Raw genomic sequence first — 20184 nt, forward strand, 5'->3', positions numbered from 1 at the left:
GAAAATCTATCACAGCAGGTAAAATGGATTATAAATATAGTGTGTGTTTCTATTGTGAAAAGAGAAAAAAAAGCCTTAAGGGTTATATTAAAGAGAATACAACATTCTGATCTATGTTTTTATTTATTTATCAGTACACTATATAGTTCTGATTTGTTTATCTCAGTACCAATGGTTGTGGGTGAAGAGACAGAAACCGAGGCACAGAGAGAGAGAGAGAGAGAGAGAAAGAGAGGAGAGGATAGAAATTACGTCACGTGTCTTTTATATATCTGTTGTATGGTTATTTATGTTCATTGATTTCTATTACGTAAACAGTTAAGATTATGTAAACTAAATGAACTTGGTTTACAATGGATCTGTTTTTAGAAGAAACGGGGAAACTTACAGAAAAAGTGTTTGTGTGTGCGTGTGAGAGAGAGAAGGTCAAGTTTTAGTGATAATCTTGATCTAGTCGTGTGACTTGTGTGTTATGATTGTTTATCAATTCGAAGATAATTAACACACAATGAATATTATGGAACAACCAAGGCCTCTGATCATCATCATCATCATCATAAGAATAGTAAAGTTTTTCGAATTGCAAGTGTTATAATGTGCCATTTAGTATTAATGGATATTTAAGGTAAATTTTTATCACGATTTAATACCAGTTGGAGAATAATAGAAAATTATGAAACATTATATAACTATGTTAGGAAATAGACAGCTAAGTTTGTAAGGGAAACTATACTTGTTTAAATAAAATTCATAATTGGTGAGGTATGTGGATATAGATGAATATTTTGGTTTATATAACGAACTGATCCCAGTTAGATTACTTACTTACTTACTTAGGTCTGTCACTCCTCGTGAAGGAGCATAGGCCGCTCAACAGCATTCTCCATCCAACCCTGTTCCAAACAATCCTTTCTAGTTGTTATTCATCTTTTTCATATCTGCTTCTGTTTCCCGACGTAATGTGTACTTTGGCCTTCCTGTTTTCCGCTTCCCTTCAGGATTCCAAGTTAGGGCTTGCCTCGCGATGCAGTTTGACGATTTGCGTAATGTATGTCCTATCCATTTCCATCGTCTTTTCCTAATTTCTTCTTCAGCTGGAAGCTGGTTTGTTCTCTCCCACAAAAGGCTTTTGCTGGTGGTATCCGGCCAAAGGATGTTGGGTATTTATAAACACTTGTACCTTCTTGATGGTGGTTGTTGTAGTTCTCCAAGTTTCAGCTCCATACAGTAGAACTGCCTTGACGTTCGTATTGAAGATTCTCACTTTGATACTGGTTGAAAGTTGTTTTGAGTTCCATATGTTCCATATGTTCCATATTCTGCATCAATGTTTGTTCTTGCTCTATTTAAATTCATAAAGGGAACCAATTGCATGAAAGAACTGACAGTCTTGACGTTCGTATTGAAGATTGTGACTTTGATATTGGTTAGAAGTTGTTTTGAGTTCCATATGTTCTTCAATTGTAGAAATGCGACCCTTGCTTTGCCAATCCTCGCCTTTACGTCTGCATCTGAACCTCCTTGTTCATCGATGATGCTTCCCAGGTATGTGAAGAAGTCCACATCTTCCAGAGTTTCGCCATCAAGAGTGATTGGATTGCTGTTTTCCGCTTTGAATTTGAGGACCTTGGTTTTCCCTTTGTGTATGTTGAGGCCTACTGATGCAGAGACTGCTGCTACACTGGCTGTCTTCATCTGCATCTGTTCGTGTGTACGTGATAGGAGGGCTAGGTCGTCTGCGAAGTCCAAATCGTCTAATTGATTCTGAGCTGTCCATTGTAATCCGTGTTTTCCTTCAGATGTCGAGGTCTTCATAATCCAGTCGACCACCAGAAGAAAGAGGAAGGGAGAGAGTAGACAGCCTTCTCTGACTCAGTTAGATAACTGTTGTAAATCAGAGAGCACTAGATAATTGTTTGATCCTAAAAAGTTGTTATCTATGATTACATCAGGGAGTAAACCAAGAACATTTCAAGAATAAAAGTGAATGTTTAATCTTTAAACCACTAAACAGTCATCTAGTGGTTTGTATCTATAACTTCAAATCGGTTGCGGTATTGCATCAATTTGTATTTTATTGTCTGGAAATAATGATGCTTTTGATAGAAATAAATGATCAAGACTTAGAGACTGTTTAACATTAGATAACAGAAATACACGGATTAGGAAAACTTTTAATAGATAATAAGTGAACAAAGGATCTAGATTTAAAATTTAGTCGTCTAAGAATTGTTAACTTGACGTCCAAGAATGCTTCAGTCATAAGTTTCGAACAATTCTTTAGTCTTATCTTCAGCGAAATGTGACAATTGTAAATGTAGTAAGTGGAGACTGTTTATTATTATTCTATAGATATTACTTATTGACTTACTTACGCTTGTTACTCCTTGTGGAGGGGAATAGGCCACCCACAACCATTTTCCACTCAACTCTATCCTGAGTAATCCTTTCCAGTTGTTGTTCATCCTTTTTGAGTCCGCTTCCGATTGTCGATGCAATGGTTTTCCTCTTTTCAGTTTCCCTTCAGGATTCCACGTTAGGGATTGCTTCGTGGTGCAGTTGGCTGCTTTCCTTAATCTATTTCCTATCCACCTCGAGCGTCTTTTCCTAATTTCCTCTTCAGATGGAAGCTGGTTCGTTTTCTTCCACTGTAGGCTGTTGCTGATGGTATCCGGCCAATAGATGTTGAGCATCTTGCGTAGACAACTATATGAAGAGAATGATGGAATCAATAAGTAGTAGCTACATTGAAATTTAGATTTGTTCATCTAAAGTATCCAAGTTAGAACAAGAAAAGGTGCGTATTGTAATTAGTTTGCTTAATTAAGATGAAAATGAATTTACTTGACACACTGAAAAAAAACTTCTTTCTAATCATTTACTTTCTTTTATTTCAGAACAGAACATCAACTATCACCAATAAATAGCACTTACCAGTATAGGTGTTGTGGAGATTATAAACTTTTCGATTGAGATCGTGAACTGATTGATGTTCTCGGAGTTTCAGTGAGAATCCGTGACCAGTGGAGCTAATCAGTGTCGGGTAGAGACAGGTATCTACCTCAGTACAATGGGAGATGGTCGTGCAATTTCGTGGATTGGTTGATGTTAGACACTAACACCATTGGAAGCCGGCTCAATGGTCCATTAGGTTAAGCGTTCGCGCACGAGACGGGAGGCCCTGGGTTCGGGTCCTAAGGGCGGGACCGTGGATGCTCACTGCTGAAGAGTCCAGAAGTAGGGCGAAACGGCCGGCCGGTGTTTCCAGGTTCCCAAAGGTGGTCTAACATCAATCGGTTTATGATCTCAATCGAAAAATAGCATTTAGTTCTAAGTAGTAGTTTTGGTTTTATTACACGTAAATTATATACTACTTAAATGATTTTTCACAGTATATAATAATGAGTGTTTTTTTAAATGAAGGATTTAAGCTATATATGAGCTTGTGAATTTCACGATACATAGATAAATTAAAAGTAATGTTAATTTTGTAAATAACAATGGTTTCATTAATACGTCAGTATTGTTACGTAATTCACCTATAGAAGCCTCTGGATCAATAGGCCTCAACATACATAAGGGAAAAAGCAAGATCCTCAAATGCAACACGAATATCACCAATCCAATCACACTTGGTGGCGAAACTGTGGAAGAGGAGGAAACATTCACGTGTCTGGGTAGTAACATCGATGAACAAGGAGGATCCGATGCAGGCGTAAAGGCGAGTATTAGGGAAGCAACGGCCGTATTCCTACAGTTGAAGAACATATGGAACTAAAAAACAACTGTCTGTCAACCAATATCAAAGTCACAACCTTCAATACGAACGTCAAGATAGTTCTACTGAACTACAACCACTACTCAGCCATTATCAAGAAATGTAAAGGCATTTCTAAACAATTCTCTACACACAATACTTAATGTCCGTTGTCCGCATATCATTAACAACAGCTTACTATGAGAGAGGACAAACGAGCTTCCATCTGAAGAGGAAATTAGGAAAAGATGTTGGAAGTGGATAAAACATACATTATGGAAATCATCAAACTGCATCACAAAGCGAGTAATAACTTGTAATCCTGAGGGGAAGCGGAAAAGTGTAAGAACAAAGGACACACTGCGTCAAGAATTGGAAACAGATATCAAAAGAATGAATAACAATTGGATACAACTGGAAAGAATTGTGCAGGACAGAGTTGGATGGTGAATGGTTGTAGGCAACCTATGCTCCTCCATGAAGGGTAACAGGCACAATTAAGTAATTATTATGTGGCCAAACTACCCAAAGTGTATTAGATTGATCTATTAAATCGTTCTGATAAACTCTGTCTTCATATTGTGTCAATTGTTTAGTCTATCAATACTTATTTAGTAAATGATTTACGTAATAAACAGTGTAGTAATTTCTGCTCATAAATGCTTCAATAATAATTAATTCTTATTCTGCCATTAATTCCTTAATTGTTTGTCGTAAAATTAGGTAAGTCAATAATTAAGTTTATCGGAAGTAAATTTTAATCGAACCAAATAACAACACATGAGAAATCACAAGGTTAATAATGTGAAAACTTTTAATTGTTTCCAGGAAATAAGTAGCCATAATTCATGGAAATTTGAATATAGGAAATTGAATGATTTCAATCATGTAAGTCTGACAAATTAGGAATATTAGTGTAGGGTTGTGGAGATTGTTAAATTTTTGATTGAGATCACAAATAAATCAACGTTAGACCATCATTGAAAACCTTGAGGCACTGGCTGGTCGTTTCATCTTAGTATGGGACTCCTCAGCAGTGTTCAACCAGGTCTGTTGTGAGATAGTAACTCACTGAAGACAATGGTAGATGGTGGCAAAAACTCGTGGATTGTTTGAAGTCAGACTTTAACATCATTGGATGCCGGCTCGGTGGTCTAGAGTTTAAGCGTTCGTGCTCGAGACCGAAGGCCCCAGGTTCGAGTCCTCCCTACGGGCTAGTGAATGTTTACTGATGAGGAGTCCCATACTAGGACCGAACGGTCGTCCGGCACTTCCAGGTTTTCTATGATGGTCCAGTTCCAATTGACTCATGAATTCAACTATTAAAATCACTACAATCTCCACAAAACCTGTTTCTGATAAACACTGTTTGTTTATTCGATAATATATCGCATAAGTTTACTCAGTGATTTAATTTTCAAATCAAAACTTCTCATTTTACATAAGTAATCGTAATTCAGTTAATGATATGTAATGGTGAAGATAATCACGTGGAATCTTTTCTTTTGATTATCTTCTTTCAGTATCTGTGTTGTGTTTTTATTTATGTTTAGTTAGTTTGTTCAATTTTTGGATTGTATTCATCGCAGATTGATTAAAGTTAAGGTGACATAGATGACAAGAGGACACTAAAAAGCTTTTTGATACTATTATTGGACTTTTTAGCAGTACTCAATCAATACAGTGGTCAGGAATTAAAGACTTTCGATTCTTGTAACAAAGGCTACACGAATAGAACAATTTATTCGGCGTTCAGTGAAACAGTTTCACCTTCAATCGATTTTTGATAAAGCCGATTAATTATATAATGCTAGTGGTGAAAACTGTTTCATTCTATTCATCTTTGAACTTCATTTGTGACTTCTCACAAGAATTTCACGAGTTCATTAATAAAATGAATATGGTAGATCAGTTGAGGGTTTTTTGTAGAGATTCGTTTGATTCGCAGGTTGTTTCATCCATATATTGATTTGAGTTTGCTTAATTCATTGAATCTAAACTATACTGCACAAGTAGATGGCTATCATGATTCAGTAGCTAAGTCGACAACGTAACGGCGTTTGAAATGAACAGTACTGGATTCGAGTTCCGAAGTGAAAATCAACTCTGGGATGCTGGTACATCCAGATGACGAGTCCCAAATAAGATTAAACGTACGTCCTGGATTCCACTACTAGTCGCTATCTATCTTTGCCTAACTAAACTATACATTTATTAGAAGAGTTATTATATATAAGTTTCCAAATTTTATGAGTGACAGGATAGAATATAAGTGTTTTTTTATTCGTATACTTGATAGTTTAAGTCCATCATATTATTAGATGAAGTCGCCAGTCCTCTTAGAATTGTACTAGTAAAGGTAATTTATTCTAGGCCACCAATTATTGTAATTACTCTAAGTACTTCAAAAAAACGGAAATGAATAATTATGTGGGTATATCATTTTACACTTAAACGAAAAGGGCTTAAATTTATTCACATTCAAGAAAACAAATCTACGTACAAGATTCTTTACATGTTGCAGACTTAAGTGAAGTTAATGTACAATATTCTCACTATTACAATTATCGGAAGAGGTTTTTGTGAATATTATAGTAATTTCAATAGTTGAGATCATGAGTCAATTGAAGCTTAACCACCATGGAAACCTGTAAGCACTCGGAGGCCAACTTGTCCTATTGTGGGACTCCTCAGCAGTGTGCATACACCATCCTGCCCCCCCGCGAGATTTGAACCCAGGACCTACCTGTCTTGCGAGCGAGCGCTTAACCACTAGACCACTGAGCCGGACAGAATCCAACGGTGTTAATTTCTATTTATTTATTTATTTGAACACATAAATAATGGTACAAGAGAACGCCAATATATTTGCGCCACACAAAACAATGAGAATTCGAAAAAAGAAGGTTAGGAGCGTAAAAAAAGAGAACAATAACGAAGAGATTGGTGTAAGGTAGTGTAGTAATAATAATAGTAATGGTGAGGGAACGGAAAGGTACAATCAGAAGAAATCTTTCAGTTAAGGAAGACACAACCACTTTTTATGAAGAAAGTAAAAGGTTACAGCAGAGTCAACACTGGCTTCTATTCTGAGCCATAACTGATAACGTCTCTAGCCACTGTGTAGCACCATCTCTCGGACCCCAACCAGGGAGTCGTGAAGGACCAACACAAGCCAGTCCTTTACAGCTTTCTTTTATGCCACGACACCATGTCATGCACTGACCACCTCTCCGCACACACGATGCCGAACCTCTGCATTACTAACAAGGTGTTGCCACTGGATGTCAGCAATCCTTCGGAGACAGCGATGATCGACCACAGAGAGTCGTCTAACATCCTCAACTCGGAGAGGCCAGGTTTCACAAGCATAGAGCGAAACTGTTATTACCGACGCGTTGTAGATCCGACCTTTTACAGCCAAACTAACATCACGAAGGCGCCAAAGATGGCCCAGATTGGCATAAGCCGCTCTGCCTTTCACTATACGTACATTGATCTCATCACTCACGCCACCACCAGCACTCATGCAGCTACCCAGATACACGAACTTCTCGACTACGTCTATCTGCTCACCATCCAGGGTGAGTACAGGATTAGAATCCTGCCAGTCTTGTAGAAGTACTTCGCACTTCGAAGCTGCAAAGCACATACCATACCTAAGGACACTGATTGCCAACTGATTAAGTGCGGATTGCATGCCTTGGGCATTATCGCACAGTAAGACAATATCATGCGCATACTCAAGGTCGAGAAGTCTTTCTCCAGGCAACAGATCCACACCACCATTACTTACATTCATCAGAGCTGTTTCCAGAATGTCATCGATGGCAAAGTTGAAGAGGAATGGTGGGATTGGGCAACCCTGCCTAACCCCACTGCTCGAATGGAACAATGGAGAGAGGTGGTTATATGCCCTCACTCTGCCTGAGGTGTTTTTATATAGGGCTTTTAGGATGTTAATAAACTTCTCAGGCACATCCTTCTTCAATAGACAATCCCAGAGAACAGTACTGTCCAACGAATCGAAAGCAGCCCTGATGTTAAGAAACATCACGATTGTTAGCCTAGGATAAGTATGACGATGGAGGGTGAATATATGATCAATACATCCTCGACTGGAACGAAAACCAGCCTGCTCCTTGCGAGTCAATCTTTCTAGGGTTTTGAACAACCTACGAAGTATGACGGAAGCCAATAGCTTGGACGCAATCGGAAGTAGACTTATCCCCTGATAGTTGTTACAGGAACGACGTGAACCCTTTTTAAAGATAGGGACAACTATCGACTCATTCCATGACGTTGGTACACTCTCTAGCTCCCAGACCTTTGTAAACAACGTCGTCAGTCCCTTAGTCAGAAAGTCACCACCATCTTTAAAAAGAGCCGGAGGTAAGTCATCTGGGCCAGGTGATTTGTAACGCTTCAAGAGTTGGAGTTCCTTGCGGACTTCCTCCTCGTTTGGTGGATCAGTCGTCACCGGCTATGGAGGGTAGGTCAGTCTGACCGATGTTGCCGGAGCAGCAGGCCAGTTGAACTGCCCTTCGAAAAATTCTGCCCATCGTCCAAGACGTCGATGGATGTTAGTGATTGGCATCCCATCATCGTCGCAGATTGTTTCACTCACACCAGACTTCTTGCTGCCAGTGGCTCGGATGAGTTGAAAGAGCTTCCGGCAGTTACCAGATGCAGCTGCTGCTTCCAGCTCATTAGCACGCTTCGACCACCAGGCTTATCGGTCCTTACGCAAGCTTTGCCCAATTTCCTTACGTAACATCCTTCGTTTATGGTCAAACTCATGGTCACCCGGATTAGACCGACGGGCTTCAATGAGTTGTAAGGAACCTGCAGAAACCCAGTGCTTATAAGCGGGACGTTTCGCGAACCCACAACTGACTGTTCCCGCCATTTTCATGGCGTCATGCAATTGCAACCAATGCTCATCTATACTTTTCGGCGGAGTGGTAGCTAGCCTAGAAGTTAGCTCGGTTCGATACTTACTAGCAACAGAAGTTGCAACCAGCTTGCTAATATCAATCCGTTGATGGCGGTCACTTCATTGTCCACTGAAAGTAAGGTAAGATTGGCGCAGACCAGAGTCCAGATAGGTACTCCAAAAGGAGCAGCAGTCTTGTACACAACCACGCCAGCGGTAGCTGATCGCGATGTGATCAATCTGAGTCCAGGCTTGAGATGCATAGGGAGGACGCCAGGTGGCACATCAGCGATGACTGTGCCGAAAGTTAGTGCTAGCCAGAAACAGGTTATGGTCTGTGCACAATTGCAGTAGACAGTCCCCGTTATCTGTCCTGCGACCAACAGGTCCCCATCGGTCACCTAAACGACTCTCTTCTCGGCCTAGACGCCCGACCTGAGCATTCAAGTTTCCGGCTAGTACTACAATGTCTGTCGAACGCACTTTCTGGAGAAGAACAGATAGCTTGTGGTAAAACTCATCCTTGATTGCATCCGGGCTGCAATCTGTCGGAGCATAGGCAGAGATGACGAAAAGACATCGTTTCTCACGCCGATTTCTTCTCAATTTGATCGAACTCTCTAATCTAACAGCACATAACCGACTGTTAATGGGGATCTAATCGATTAGTGCTGCCTCAGCTCTAGAGCTCAGTGCGACACCAACGCCAGCAAGACCAGACGAAGATGCCACAGGGTCTCCGGATAAGCGCACGTAAAACAAGCTTTTCGAAGCGACAGATGTAGAGCGAATTTGTAGTACTTCACCAGAGTCTTGAATGCGGGTCTCGGATAGACAGCAAACATCGATATGAAGACTTTCCAAAGACATAGCCAGCCCTATCTGTCGTCCAACCTGCATAAGTTTGCGAACGTTGAAGGCAGCCAGTTTGAATGGTGCACGTGGTTTCAGAAAAACTGCTTCAGTGCTAACATAATTTCCAACCGGACAGTGACTCGGTAGCGTTTAGACAGAGTCGATTTTCCACCACAGACGAGCTGCTGTATAAGTCGAAAAAATAAGTATAGACAGAGTAGGAATAAAAGGGGGTAAATAATGTCGTAGTAAATAATAATAATAATAACAATAACAATAGTAATAGTAACGATAATAATCATTTGATTGTTAGTTGAAGCAAGTAAAGTAGTTTACATAATTATAGGCAGTTCATCATTTGTGTGTGGGCTGTGATACTGCCCAGGTGCCCAGACCGAAGCAGGTGGTTTTCTAAGGAGGCCACACCCCGAGCCTTTGACCTTAAGGTCTGATCCATAAGGCAGTGGGGCATCGTGAGGCGATGCAGTCCCATGGTAGCCGGTGACCAACAATTGGTTCATACGCCATTTTTTCCCTCAGGATATTGGAGCCCATGTGCACCATTTGTTTGGTTTGGGATCCGGTTAAAGCTCCGGACATTCGCTTTTCGTCCTCTCATTTTCGTAAACAACATCCCTGCCACGAGAAGTCAGTGAGTAGGACTTCCCTGGCAGAGGCTGTATACGCGTGGCCGTGTGAGAGTATTTCGAGAGGGAGAGCGGACTCTCCCCACTCTTGGCCGTACCAGGGCGTTTGGGGGCTGTTAACTTCTAACTTTAAGTAATCTACGGAACTGAGCGACTCATCCATCACTGTCATCAGTGAGTTACTATTTCATAACAGATCCGGTTGAACTCTACTGGTTAATGACTCTCATTAGAAATAATAAAATGATTAATATAGATTTGTAAATATTGTAGCAATACTGTTGCTACTTAAAACCCAAATAAGTAGGCAAATGTTTTTTAAAATATTTTTTGTGTTCACTAGCAGAAAATTGTCTGATAATTAGTAAATGTGCCAGAAATTACTGAAATTCTGTTAGGCTGATGAGTACGAATATGATTGGTAAGGCCCAAATAAATTAATTCTATCTGAACTAATGGTCTAGACGTCAAAACAAGTTTATCTCCATGACTATCGGGAGCTCCTCAAGTTTGCTATTAACGTGTAAAATCACTAGTCCTACAACGAGAAAGTTCCTCACAGTGACTGTTAACGGATACCTATCTCTGTTGTAGCTAGATATAACTCTGAACACTATCATTAAATCATAAAAGCTTTGGAAAGTAATGGTAAAACCTAAAATTAAGAAAAAAGTTCGAGCAGCTCCCACTGAATGAGGAGGTTATCTCCAACTCTTAGGTTAATGGTAGTGCACCATGCTCTTCCAAGTTTTCGCGTTCACAGGAGTTTTATGTAACACAAGGTGATCTTAATTTACTCGGACTTGATTGGTTCGATCGGTCTCACTTATCTGATGTTCCATTAAATGTTGTGTTCATCTTGTAAAACAGCCTTGTGAATCCAGCGATCGTCCAACTGTCGAGAAAGAAACAGTCATAGCTGAGATTTGTCCAATGGCGATGGAAAATATTCAAAAAGCATTGCTTGGTGACACTAACAAAGCAGAACTATAGTTACAAATACACATCACCTTTCCAAACCCATAAAAAGGGTATCACCTTTCTGATTCTGATTGATGAGTTTTCAAAATAATCATGAACCTTCATCGTGTTCCCACCAAAAACAAAGCCTCCCAGATACTGATGGTGAATTTCTTTCGAAACGGAGTGCTAGACACTGTAGTGTCAGATAAAGGATCGAAAATTTTCCTCTAGAGATTTTTAAAAAGTTTTGTTACTGGCAATTCATAATATACACCCCTTTACCACCATAGCATCCTTAATCGGATGGATAAACAAAATGGTTTGTGAACACCTTCAAAAGAATATTATTAAGATTAAAGGTGGAGGGGATGGCCATCGATATATTGCACAATGTTTTATTAGTGTATAAAGGTACACCAAATAACGTACTACCATATCAGAAATCGCCAGAAGAGTCTTTCATGAGTCACAGATTGAGAACAACTCAGCATCTGATGCTGAAAAAGACCCACACGTAAAAAATGGTACCAGTGAAAGTCGGAGCTGATATGTTCGATTGAGATTAAAAATTGATGACAGCGATGCATGGTTCATTTTCAAATAAACCCAAGGGAATTACGCTATTAAAGTGGAAAGTAATCAGTGATGTGTAATCTCCAAATACAACTGATGAGAAAGGAAACCATTAACGATTAAGATGAATTTCTATTACACTAAATGATTCAGAATGAATTCTGCTTATGAACTTTCAATGGATTTTTATTAGTGTTTATTGACAAATATTCAGCTCATGAATTCTAATTATTGTAATGTAATATAAAGTCGATTAAATTAAATATATTTTCACAGTGGTTGATATATTAGGGTTATCATCAGGAAAGTTTCAGGTATTAAACTAGTCTTTTTACATCAGTTAACGGAGCAGGAAAGGAAGGGAAAGAAGTAGTCTCGTTTACTGTACTGAAGTCGGAATTGTGAACATTTTTGGATAGGCCACGTACACATCACTTTTCGAACTAGCTGGTTTCTTCCTCCATACTGATTTGTTTGGAATTGATACGTAGATGAATTGAATATAACAATTGTGAAATTCGTTGTTCTGCTTTTAGTACGACCATATATAATTAAATATCCCAAGAAGTACAGCATATATGTGTTTGCACATTCATGTGTAACATTTATTTTCTGTACGCCTGAAATCGTGTCTATATATATATGAGAAAAACAGACCCGACATTATGTGATGGACTATGACATTAACCATATTGTACTCCTTAGAGTAGCTCGAGTGTTTTCAGTTTCTAGGTAAACCTTATTGACAAGTTTAAACAAACGCAAATACTTAGTCCGGTAAGACGTACTACTAAATGTCAATGACAGTTTCATCTCACTATGGTAATGGGGTGTGGCAAATTGAATCGATGTATATACGTACCAGGTTCTACGTTGTGACTGATTGATGTATTTTAAGTTAAAGAAAGAGTGAATCTGCGTCATTGTGAACAACTCAGAACCATGTCATCCAACGTCTTCAACCATTTATTTTGGTAATCACACAGATCCCAAAGAGGTAATCTGCATCTAACTACACAACTCAGTTCGTTATTTAGTGAATTAATGAATGGATGTTTTGTCTTGGTGTAGTTGCTCATAGTTTTCTTTGAACCTACTCTTACACAAGTAAAAATCGCCCATCAGGGTAGGTGGTGATTGGGCATTCATAATACATGTCCAAACCACAGTTAATGAAAATTCATCACATAATCAACCGAATTGTCACCCTTACCTAATGCTCTGCTTCTGATCACATAATTACTTTTTTGAGACCCGTCATTTTGATTTTGTCCTCGTTTAGATCGAAAGATGTTCGTTGAAGGGCTCACCATTTTCGGTGGCCCTTGGATCTGACTCCATTTAGAGCGTACGAATGTTTGTTATCGCCTATTCTCGTATATCATCGTCGACTTGAATCACGTTAGTCAATAACGGAATTAAATAAGTCGAATAACGAGAATTGACTTTAGAATGCATATATTTCGTACATGAAGCGAATGAAACATAGCAAAGCAAAATGACACGTATGGAAGATGGCTGGGAAGCCAACTCCATTTTAATCAAGCGTTACTCAATATTTATAGTCAGACAAAATAAAGCTACAGACATGTGATTAATAGAATAAGAAGGGCACACACATATACGCTCATATAAAAACAATCAAGACTGACAAGCGAATGATTGACAAGGTCAAAATATGACTCAAGTAGAATGAATAGAATGGTTCGTCCAAAAACTAGAATAAGGTATATGGGCTTAAAATAATGACTGACACTACAACTCACTCGATGGCCCCAGCATACGCGACCAATGTTTCAAAGTCACCCATGATTGAATACTAATAGGTTGCGAATATACTTAATGTTTAAAGCGTAGGTTTCACAGGTATAAAACAAAACGGAGTAAACTGTTGCGTATTATGCCTGGTCGCTAATTGTTATGTCAGAATCACTTATTACTTATACTCGTAAAACAACAAACCATTGTAATTCCTACAACGTGAAGTAAGAACACATTTATTTATAAACTGATTGTACACCCATTTTGACTATTAATTAGGATGAAATCACATACTGCGTATCATGCTGACCATAGTTCATGTTAATTTAATACAAGAACATCGCATCTTGAATAAACACATCAAATTCAAATAGATTAGTGCAATACCGAATAAAATATGACATTGGAAAACAAAACAAATATTCTTCTGAATAATCATCATATTGAATTAAACAAATGGAAGTAATGTTAACCAAATATAACAACGAATCAAAATCTGATTTCGCCTTTTTATCCCACTAAACCTTTCAGCAACATACTCGTCCTTTGGTTGTCAAGTGCGATGATGAATTTCAATTAAACATTTCGATATGTTTTGCTAATTGAACGCTAGATTTGGTTCCTAAGCTCTTCTAGTAATCCCCAAGCTAGAACCACACAGCGACTTGAACACGAGAGAAAAGGCGCGAAATATGTAAGAAACATTTTACTCCAAAGGTTCGTTTTGTACAGAAAATCTAGGGTTTTTATAGTATTTTAAATATTCCTTGGGTTCCCCGAAAATTATGGAATACTACTAAGCATAGTAGCAGTATAAGTAATCATCCAATCAGAAATTCTACATGTGACTTTCCACTTCCTTGATGTTTCTGGCAAAATGTCTTATGAATGCTGACTAGATAAAATGCTTCTCATTGTTTTCAGAGCCTTTCTTGGCTTCTTTTCGAGGAGTTTTCTGAATCTGATCGTTGAATTCATCAGTCAATCTAAGCCAGATCACCATAAAAAAAACCTGGAAGTACTGGATAACCGTTTTGTCTTAATGTGAGACTCGTCACCACTGCGCATACAAAATCCCATATACAGGACTCGAATCCAAGATCTTTAGTTTCCCACAATAGGACAAAACGGCCATTCAGTGCTTCCAAGTTTTCCATGATGACCTTTATTTATTTATTTATACACATAAAAATTGGTACAAGGAGGCACCAAATAGATCTGAGCCACATAGATCATTCGATTTGTGTGAGGGCTGTGATACTGCCCGGGTGCCCAAACCGAGCCTTTGACTTTAAGGTCTGATCCACAAGGCAGTGGAGCATCGTGAGGAGATGCAGCCACATGGTATCCGGTGACCAACAATTGGTTCATACGCCATTTTTCCCTCAGGATACTGGAGCCCATGTGCACCATTGGCTTGGGATCCGGTTAAAGCACCGGACATTCGCTTTTCGTCCTCTCATTTTCGTAAACAACACCCCCGCCACGAGAAGGCAGTGAGTAGGACTTCTCTGGCAGAGGCTGTATACGCGAGGCCGTGTGAGAGCATTTCGAGAGGGAGGACGGGCCCACCCCACTCTCGGCCATACCAGGGCTTTTGGAGGCCTAGCTTAGATTGACTCATGATTTCAACTATGAAAATCACTGCGATCTCCACAAACTTTCATTTCGATATTAAACAGTTAGTCTATCCAATATCAATGAAAAAATGAGCACAATATAACAGATTTTTATTTCTTTCAAACAAAACGATAGAAACGGATACAGTGATATGTAACAGTTAATTCATAGAAAAAAGAAGAAATGATACACAGCCAGAAAAGAACAAAAGAAATGCAAAAACATCGAGTGTATAAACCATAAATAAATAAGTAAACAAGAAAAAACAAATAAAGTGGAACAAATTACAAAACAAAAGAAAAAACGGAACCATAATAGGAAACACTTACGATATAAGAGATTCATGATGTCGATGATTATGATGTAATAGATGGAAAAGGATACTAAAGAAATAAAATTAATTGAATTAGTCACAGCCCCATTTCAAATTTATATTTATTAATATGAAAAAAGAAAATCCCATAGAAACAATGAAATGCCACAAAAAAAAGAAATTGTAGAGAAAGAAAAGAAAACTATGAAGAGAATAGTTTTCTTTCTTTCTTTCTTCTTCTCTTTTTTTCTTTTAAAATGTATATAATGTTTTACTATTTAATGAACGATAATCCCCTGAAGTAATCATATCATAACCATTCCAACCAGTTAAGAAAACACGACTAGGCCATTGATTCGGTAATAATAATAATTCTATATTATAATTTAATTGTTTTAATTTATTGATAAAATCTGATGAATGATTTAATATATATTCCATAGTAATACTACCTGGTATAGTAATATTATAATTAGGATGTATTCTAGTTAATTGAATAGAATATGTTGAATTAATACAATTTTTTTCAATGGCTGGACTAAATCTACTATGACTACCAATGATTGATATCATAGAAGTTTGTTCTTTTACATTATTCATTGTAGAAATAGAAGTAAATTGTCGTAGTGTAATAGGTGTATGACATTGTGAACCACGTAAAAATAATGCGGCATTACTTATTACCTGTGTGTGTGTATATATATGTGTGAAATGTAATGCAAGAAAGAATAAGAAATATATGTATATAAATGAATTTAGTAAAATGAAAAAGATAATTTATTATAATCTAAATGGAGAGTAAATCATTAGTAATACTTGAGTTATTCAATCATTGAGTTCCAGTCCTAAATACTACTCATTATCTACGATTTCAACGATCAAGTTGTATTTATTTATTTATTTGAACATACAAACATTGGTACAAATAGGCACCAAATAAATATGTGCCACATAAGTCTTTTGATTTGTGTGAGGTCTATGAGACTGCCCGGGTGTCCAAACTGAAGCAGGTGGTTTTTTTATGGTGGGCACATTCAGAGCCTTTGACTTGAAGGTCTGTTCCACAAGACAGTAGAGCAACGTCACAAGATGCAGTCCCATGAGAGCCAGTGATCAACAATAGGTTCGCAGGCCTTTTGTTCTCCCAGAATACTGGAACCTATAAGCACCTAGATGAATCCATCATACCAACCAACCCGGTTAAACCGTTGGACATTCGCTTTCCGTCTTTTCACTTTCATAAACAACATCCTCGCAACGAGAAGGCAGTGAAAAGGGCTTCCCTGTTAGTGGTTATATGCATGTGGTCATATGAGAGCATTTCGAGAGGGACAGCTGACTCTCCTCATTTTCGGCCGTACTAGGGTATTTGGGTGTAAACCGTACAAAATATAGGTTGAAATTATTATGAGTACTGCCTGCGGATATTTACAGTACGCGTCACCACGTATCTAAACAGTGTAATTCTCAGGTTTGTTTAATTGTCCTCATAATTTCGATTTAATAGTTAAGTGAAGCCCATAAGCAGGGTGACGTAAACGGTCAAATGCAATGTTATTTCCTCTGGACACGCAGTTCGAAGAACGTGTTATACCCACCTGCTTCGTTGTTCCTCAATATTGGTGATTACCTCGCCTTCCTTGCTTTTCACTGTTCGTTCTGGTTTGCGGCGATTTCCAGAGAGTTTCTTTGTTGTATCATACAGTTGTCTCATGTTTCCTTCTCTTGCAGCCTTTTCCGCCGTCATTGCTAAATCTTCCACATATTTACGTTTTTCAGTTCTCATGCTCCTCAAACGAACAGTGATCTCAAGTGACAAACACTGGAATGCCTGGAAAGCGCAATAAGATCAACGAAAACTTAGCATTGGGCCACGAAGAAATACAATCGGATGCACCTCCAGATGTACGGCAAGTCAAATTAGATGCATTTTCATGTCATGGCTCTAATGTTAGTTTAGTAAGTCGACATAGCAAAATTAGCTCTAGGATTACCTTAGCAGAGTTGAAAGAAAGACAATTATTAGAAATTAGAGACTTGAAAGATAGACAGAGGAAACAACTACTGTGCTTTCAGAGAGAGTTCGGGTCGTTAAGGCTGAACGAGAACATATGTAGTAGATTATCTTCTGCCTTTAATTGTGATGAAAGAGAACAGGAGCACGTTCACAGGTTCGTGAGCCCTTCTCATGACCTCAGGATAAAGTCTCCAGAAAAGTCAAAACTGTTAGATTATCCAGGAACGAAGAAGAAGAAGAAGAAGGAAGTGACCTTGGCATCTCCAAGTGTAGGTCTTGAACTTCCAAAGGTAGAGCTAAGTACTTTTGATGGGCAACCAGCTACACACTGGAAATTTATTAGACAATTTGAGTTATATGTGGTTTCCAAGGTTGAAGACGATGTCCAACGGCTCTTGTACTTGTTTCATTATTGTAAAGGAAAGGCTCGAGAGGCTATAGAGGAATGCATAATGCTTCCACCATCTTCGGGTTATCGTAGAGCGTGCGATATACTGAAACGGTTGTTTGTCAGAACACACGAAGTAAGCCGGGCTTTGCTAAATGACTTGACTGAAGGTGCCAATATAGAGTATAACGACGGAGAAAATCTATCTAGGTGTTATGACCTTGAATCGCTTTTACCCCGTCAATACTTGGTTATGACTTGACCTTGATCTGTCTAGTCTAGATTATGACCTTGACGCAATAGGCTGAACGGTTTAACCTTGAGTCTAGTACGCGTGAGTTCGAGATGGGGTAGAGAGAGTTCTATTATAGGACCAGATTGGTTGGCAAGCACGCGAGTGAGAGGAGACAAGACAGTTGGAACACTCTGAATTCTGAATTCGGATTAGTGCAAAAATGTACATGAATAAATAAGTGAATATCCTGACCACAACGTACGATAATTTGGAAAAATACAATTATGCCGGAAACTGGGAATTAAGGTAGAAAAATAAGGTGCAAAATATTATGTTTAAATTACAATATTTTCGGAACAAAAAAGGGTATGGCAGTGAATGTTACATAGAACGAAAGCTCATGTTATGTAGAATAAAATAGGGACAAAAATAAATATAAGTGTTTCACAAGGTTTGAATGAAGTGAAATAACGTCCCAAGAAAATAGCTTTCGTAGTTGTCTGGGCTTCTTATTTCCCCGTTCACAACACCTTCCCCCTTAAAAAAATTAAAAAAATGGTTAGTCACTATGTACAGGTAAGAGCTGAGATATCATCATTGATATCTTCCCTCGGAAATGTATGTTCTTCTCTTTGGGTCCACTTGTAGAATATCTGGTTTTCTGCGTTTCCGTGATGATCTCCTAATAGGACTCTGTCCAGGTTGCGCAGTCTTCTGGGTCGCCGAGCATTTTATGTCGAAGAAATTTGATTTGGAAATTTTATGAGAACGTAATAAATCGCCGGTATTTGATTTGACATCGTGAGAACACATAACATTTGAATTATTTGATTCAGAAAGATTATGAGAACATGTTTCATTAGAAGCATTTAATTCGTGAATATCAAGAGAGGATGATTCATCGGAGGCATTCGATTTAGAAATATCATTAAGGATTTGGATAGATTCATAGGAAACATTATAAGAACATACTTCATCTAATAATTTATTCAAGGTATCAACGTGCGCAATCCAATCTAATCCTAATAAATCTATATCGTGTCGATTTGTGAGATAACAAACATCTGTGAATTTACTTCCCATGAGTTGAACGTTGCATATAACCTCTCCTGTCAACTTCACTGTCTCCTGAAGCATTTCGAGCGACATGTTCCGTCGGTCGGATGCGTGGGCATCCTAACTTATGCCATGTGTTCTTTGAGATCAACGTAACATCAGAGGCAGTGTCCAATTGAAGTCGTATAGGTTTTTCATTTACTAATAAATTTACATATTTCCGCCTACTTTTAAACCCAACTTTGAAGGTTGCTAACGTGGTTTTAATTCGACTGTTTGATCGTTGCTTCGAATTTTCACTACGACGTTTAGGCTTGCGTTCATGTAACGAACAATGACTTTCTTTGTGGCCACTGCGATGACATTTGCGGCATTTATGATTCTTAAATGGAAAAAATTCGATTATTTTGAGGATCGGAGAGCATTAATTGAACCAGAATCGGAAGGTTTAACCTCCTGTTGCAGTATCGGGGTATCATGCCTAAACATTTAGATTTATTAGGATTAGATTGGATTGCGCACGTTGATACCTTGAATAAATTATTAGATGAAGTATGTTCTTATAATGTTTCCTATGAATCTATCCAAATCCTTAATGATATTTCTAAATCGAATGCCTCCGATGAATCATCCTCTCTTGATATTCACGAATTAAATGCTTCTAATGAAACATGTTCTCATAATCTTTCTGAATCAAATAATTCAAATGTTATGTGTTCTCACGATGTCAAATCAAATACCGGCGATTTATTACGTTCTCATAAAATTTCCAAATCAAATTTCTTCGACATAAAATGCTCGGCGACCCAGAAGACTGCGCAACCTGGACAGAGTCCTATTAGGAGATCATCACGGAAACGCAGAAAACCAGATATTCTACAAGTGGACCCAAAGAGAAGAACATACATTTCCGAGGGAAGATATCAATGATGATATCTCAGCTCTTACCTGTACATAGTGACTAACCATTTTTTTAATTTTTTTAAGGGGGAAGGTGTTGTGAACGGGGAAATAAGAAGCCCAGACAACTACGAAAGCTATTTTCTTGGGACGTTATTTCACT

The 20184-nt window shown here is 38.4% G+C and overlaps 1 protein-coding gene across 2 annotated transcripts in view; it reads right to left on the minus strand.

Moving 5' to 3' along the window:
* GGT7_1 (Glutathione hydrolase 7) overlaps positions 1-20184 on the minus strand; it is a 58228-nt gene that overhangs the window by 7933 nt on the left and 30111 nt on the right. The window contains exons 2-3 of one of the 2 annotated variants that reach the window (XM_051215431.1): positions 15442-15495; positions 2372-2706 (exon numbers count right to left, since the gene is read on the minus strand). In XM_051215431.1, the coding sequence (XP_051065934.1) occupies positions 15469-15495 (27 nt within the window). In that variant the 3' untranslated portion in view covers positions 2372-2706; positions 15442-15468. Of the gene's footprint in view, positions 1-2371; positions 2707-13875; positions 16110-20184 lie in introns of those variants that run through there. The other variant, XM_051215432.1, reaches the window with a different exon arrangement.

This window comes from Schistosoma haematobium, chromosome 4, assembly GCF_000699445.3.
Source record: "Schistosoma haematobium chromosome 4, whole genome shotgun sequence".
NCBI classification, from domain to species: Eukaryota; Metazoa; Platyhelminthes; class Trematoda; order Strigeidida; family Schistosomatidae; genus Schistosoma; species Schistosoma haematobium.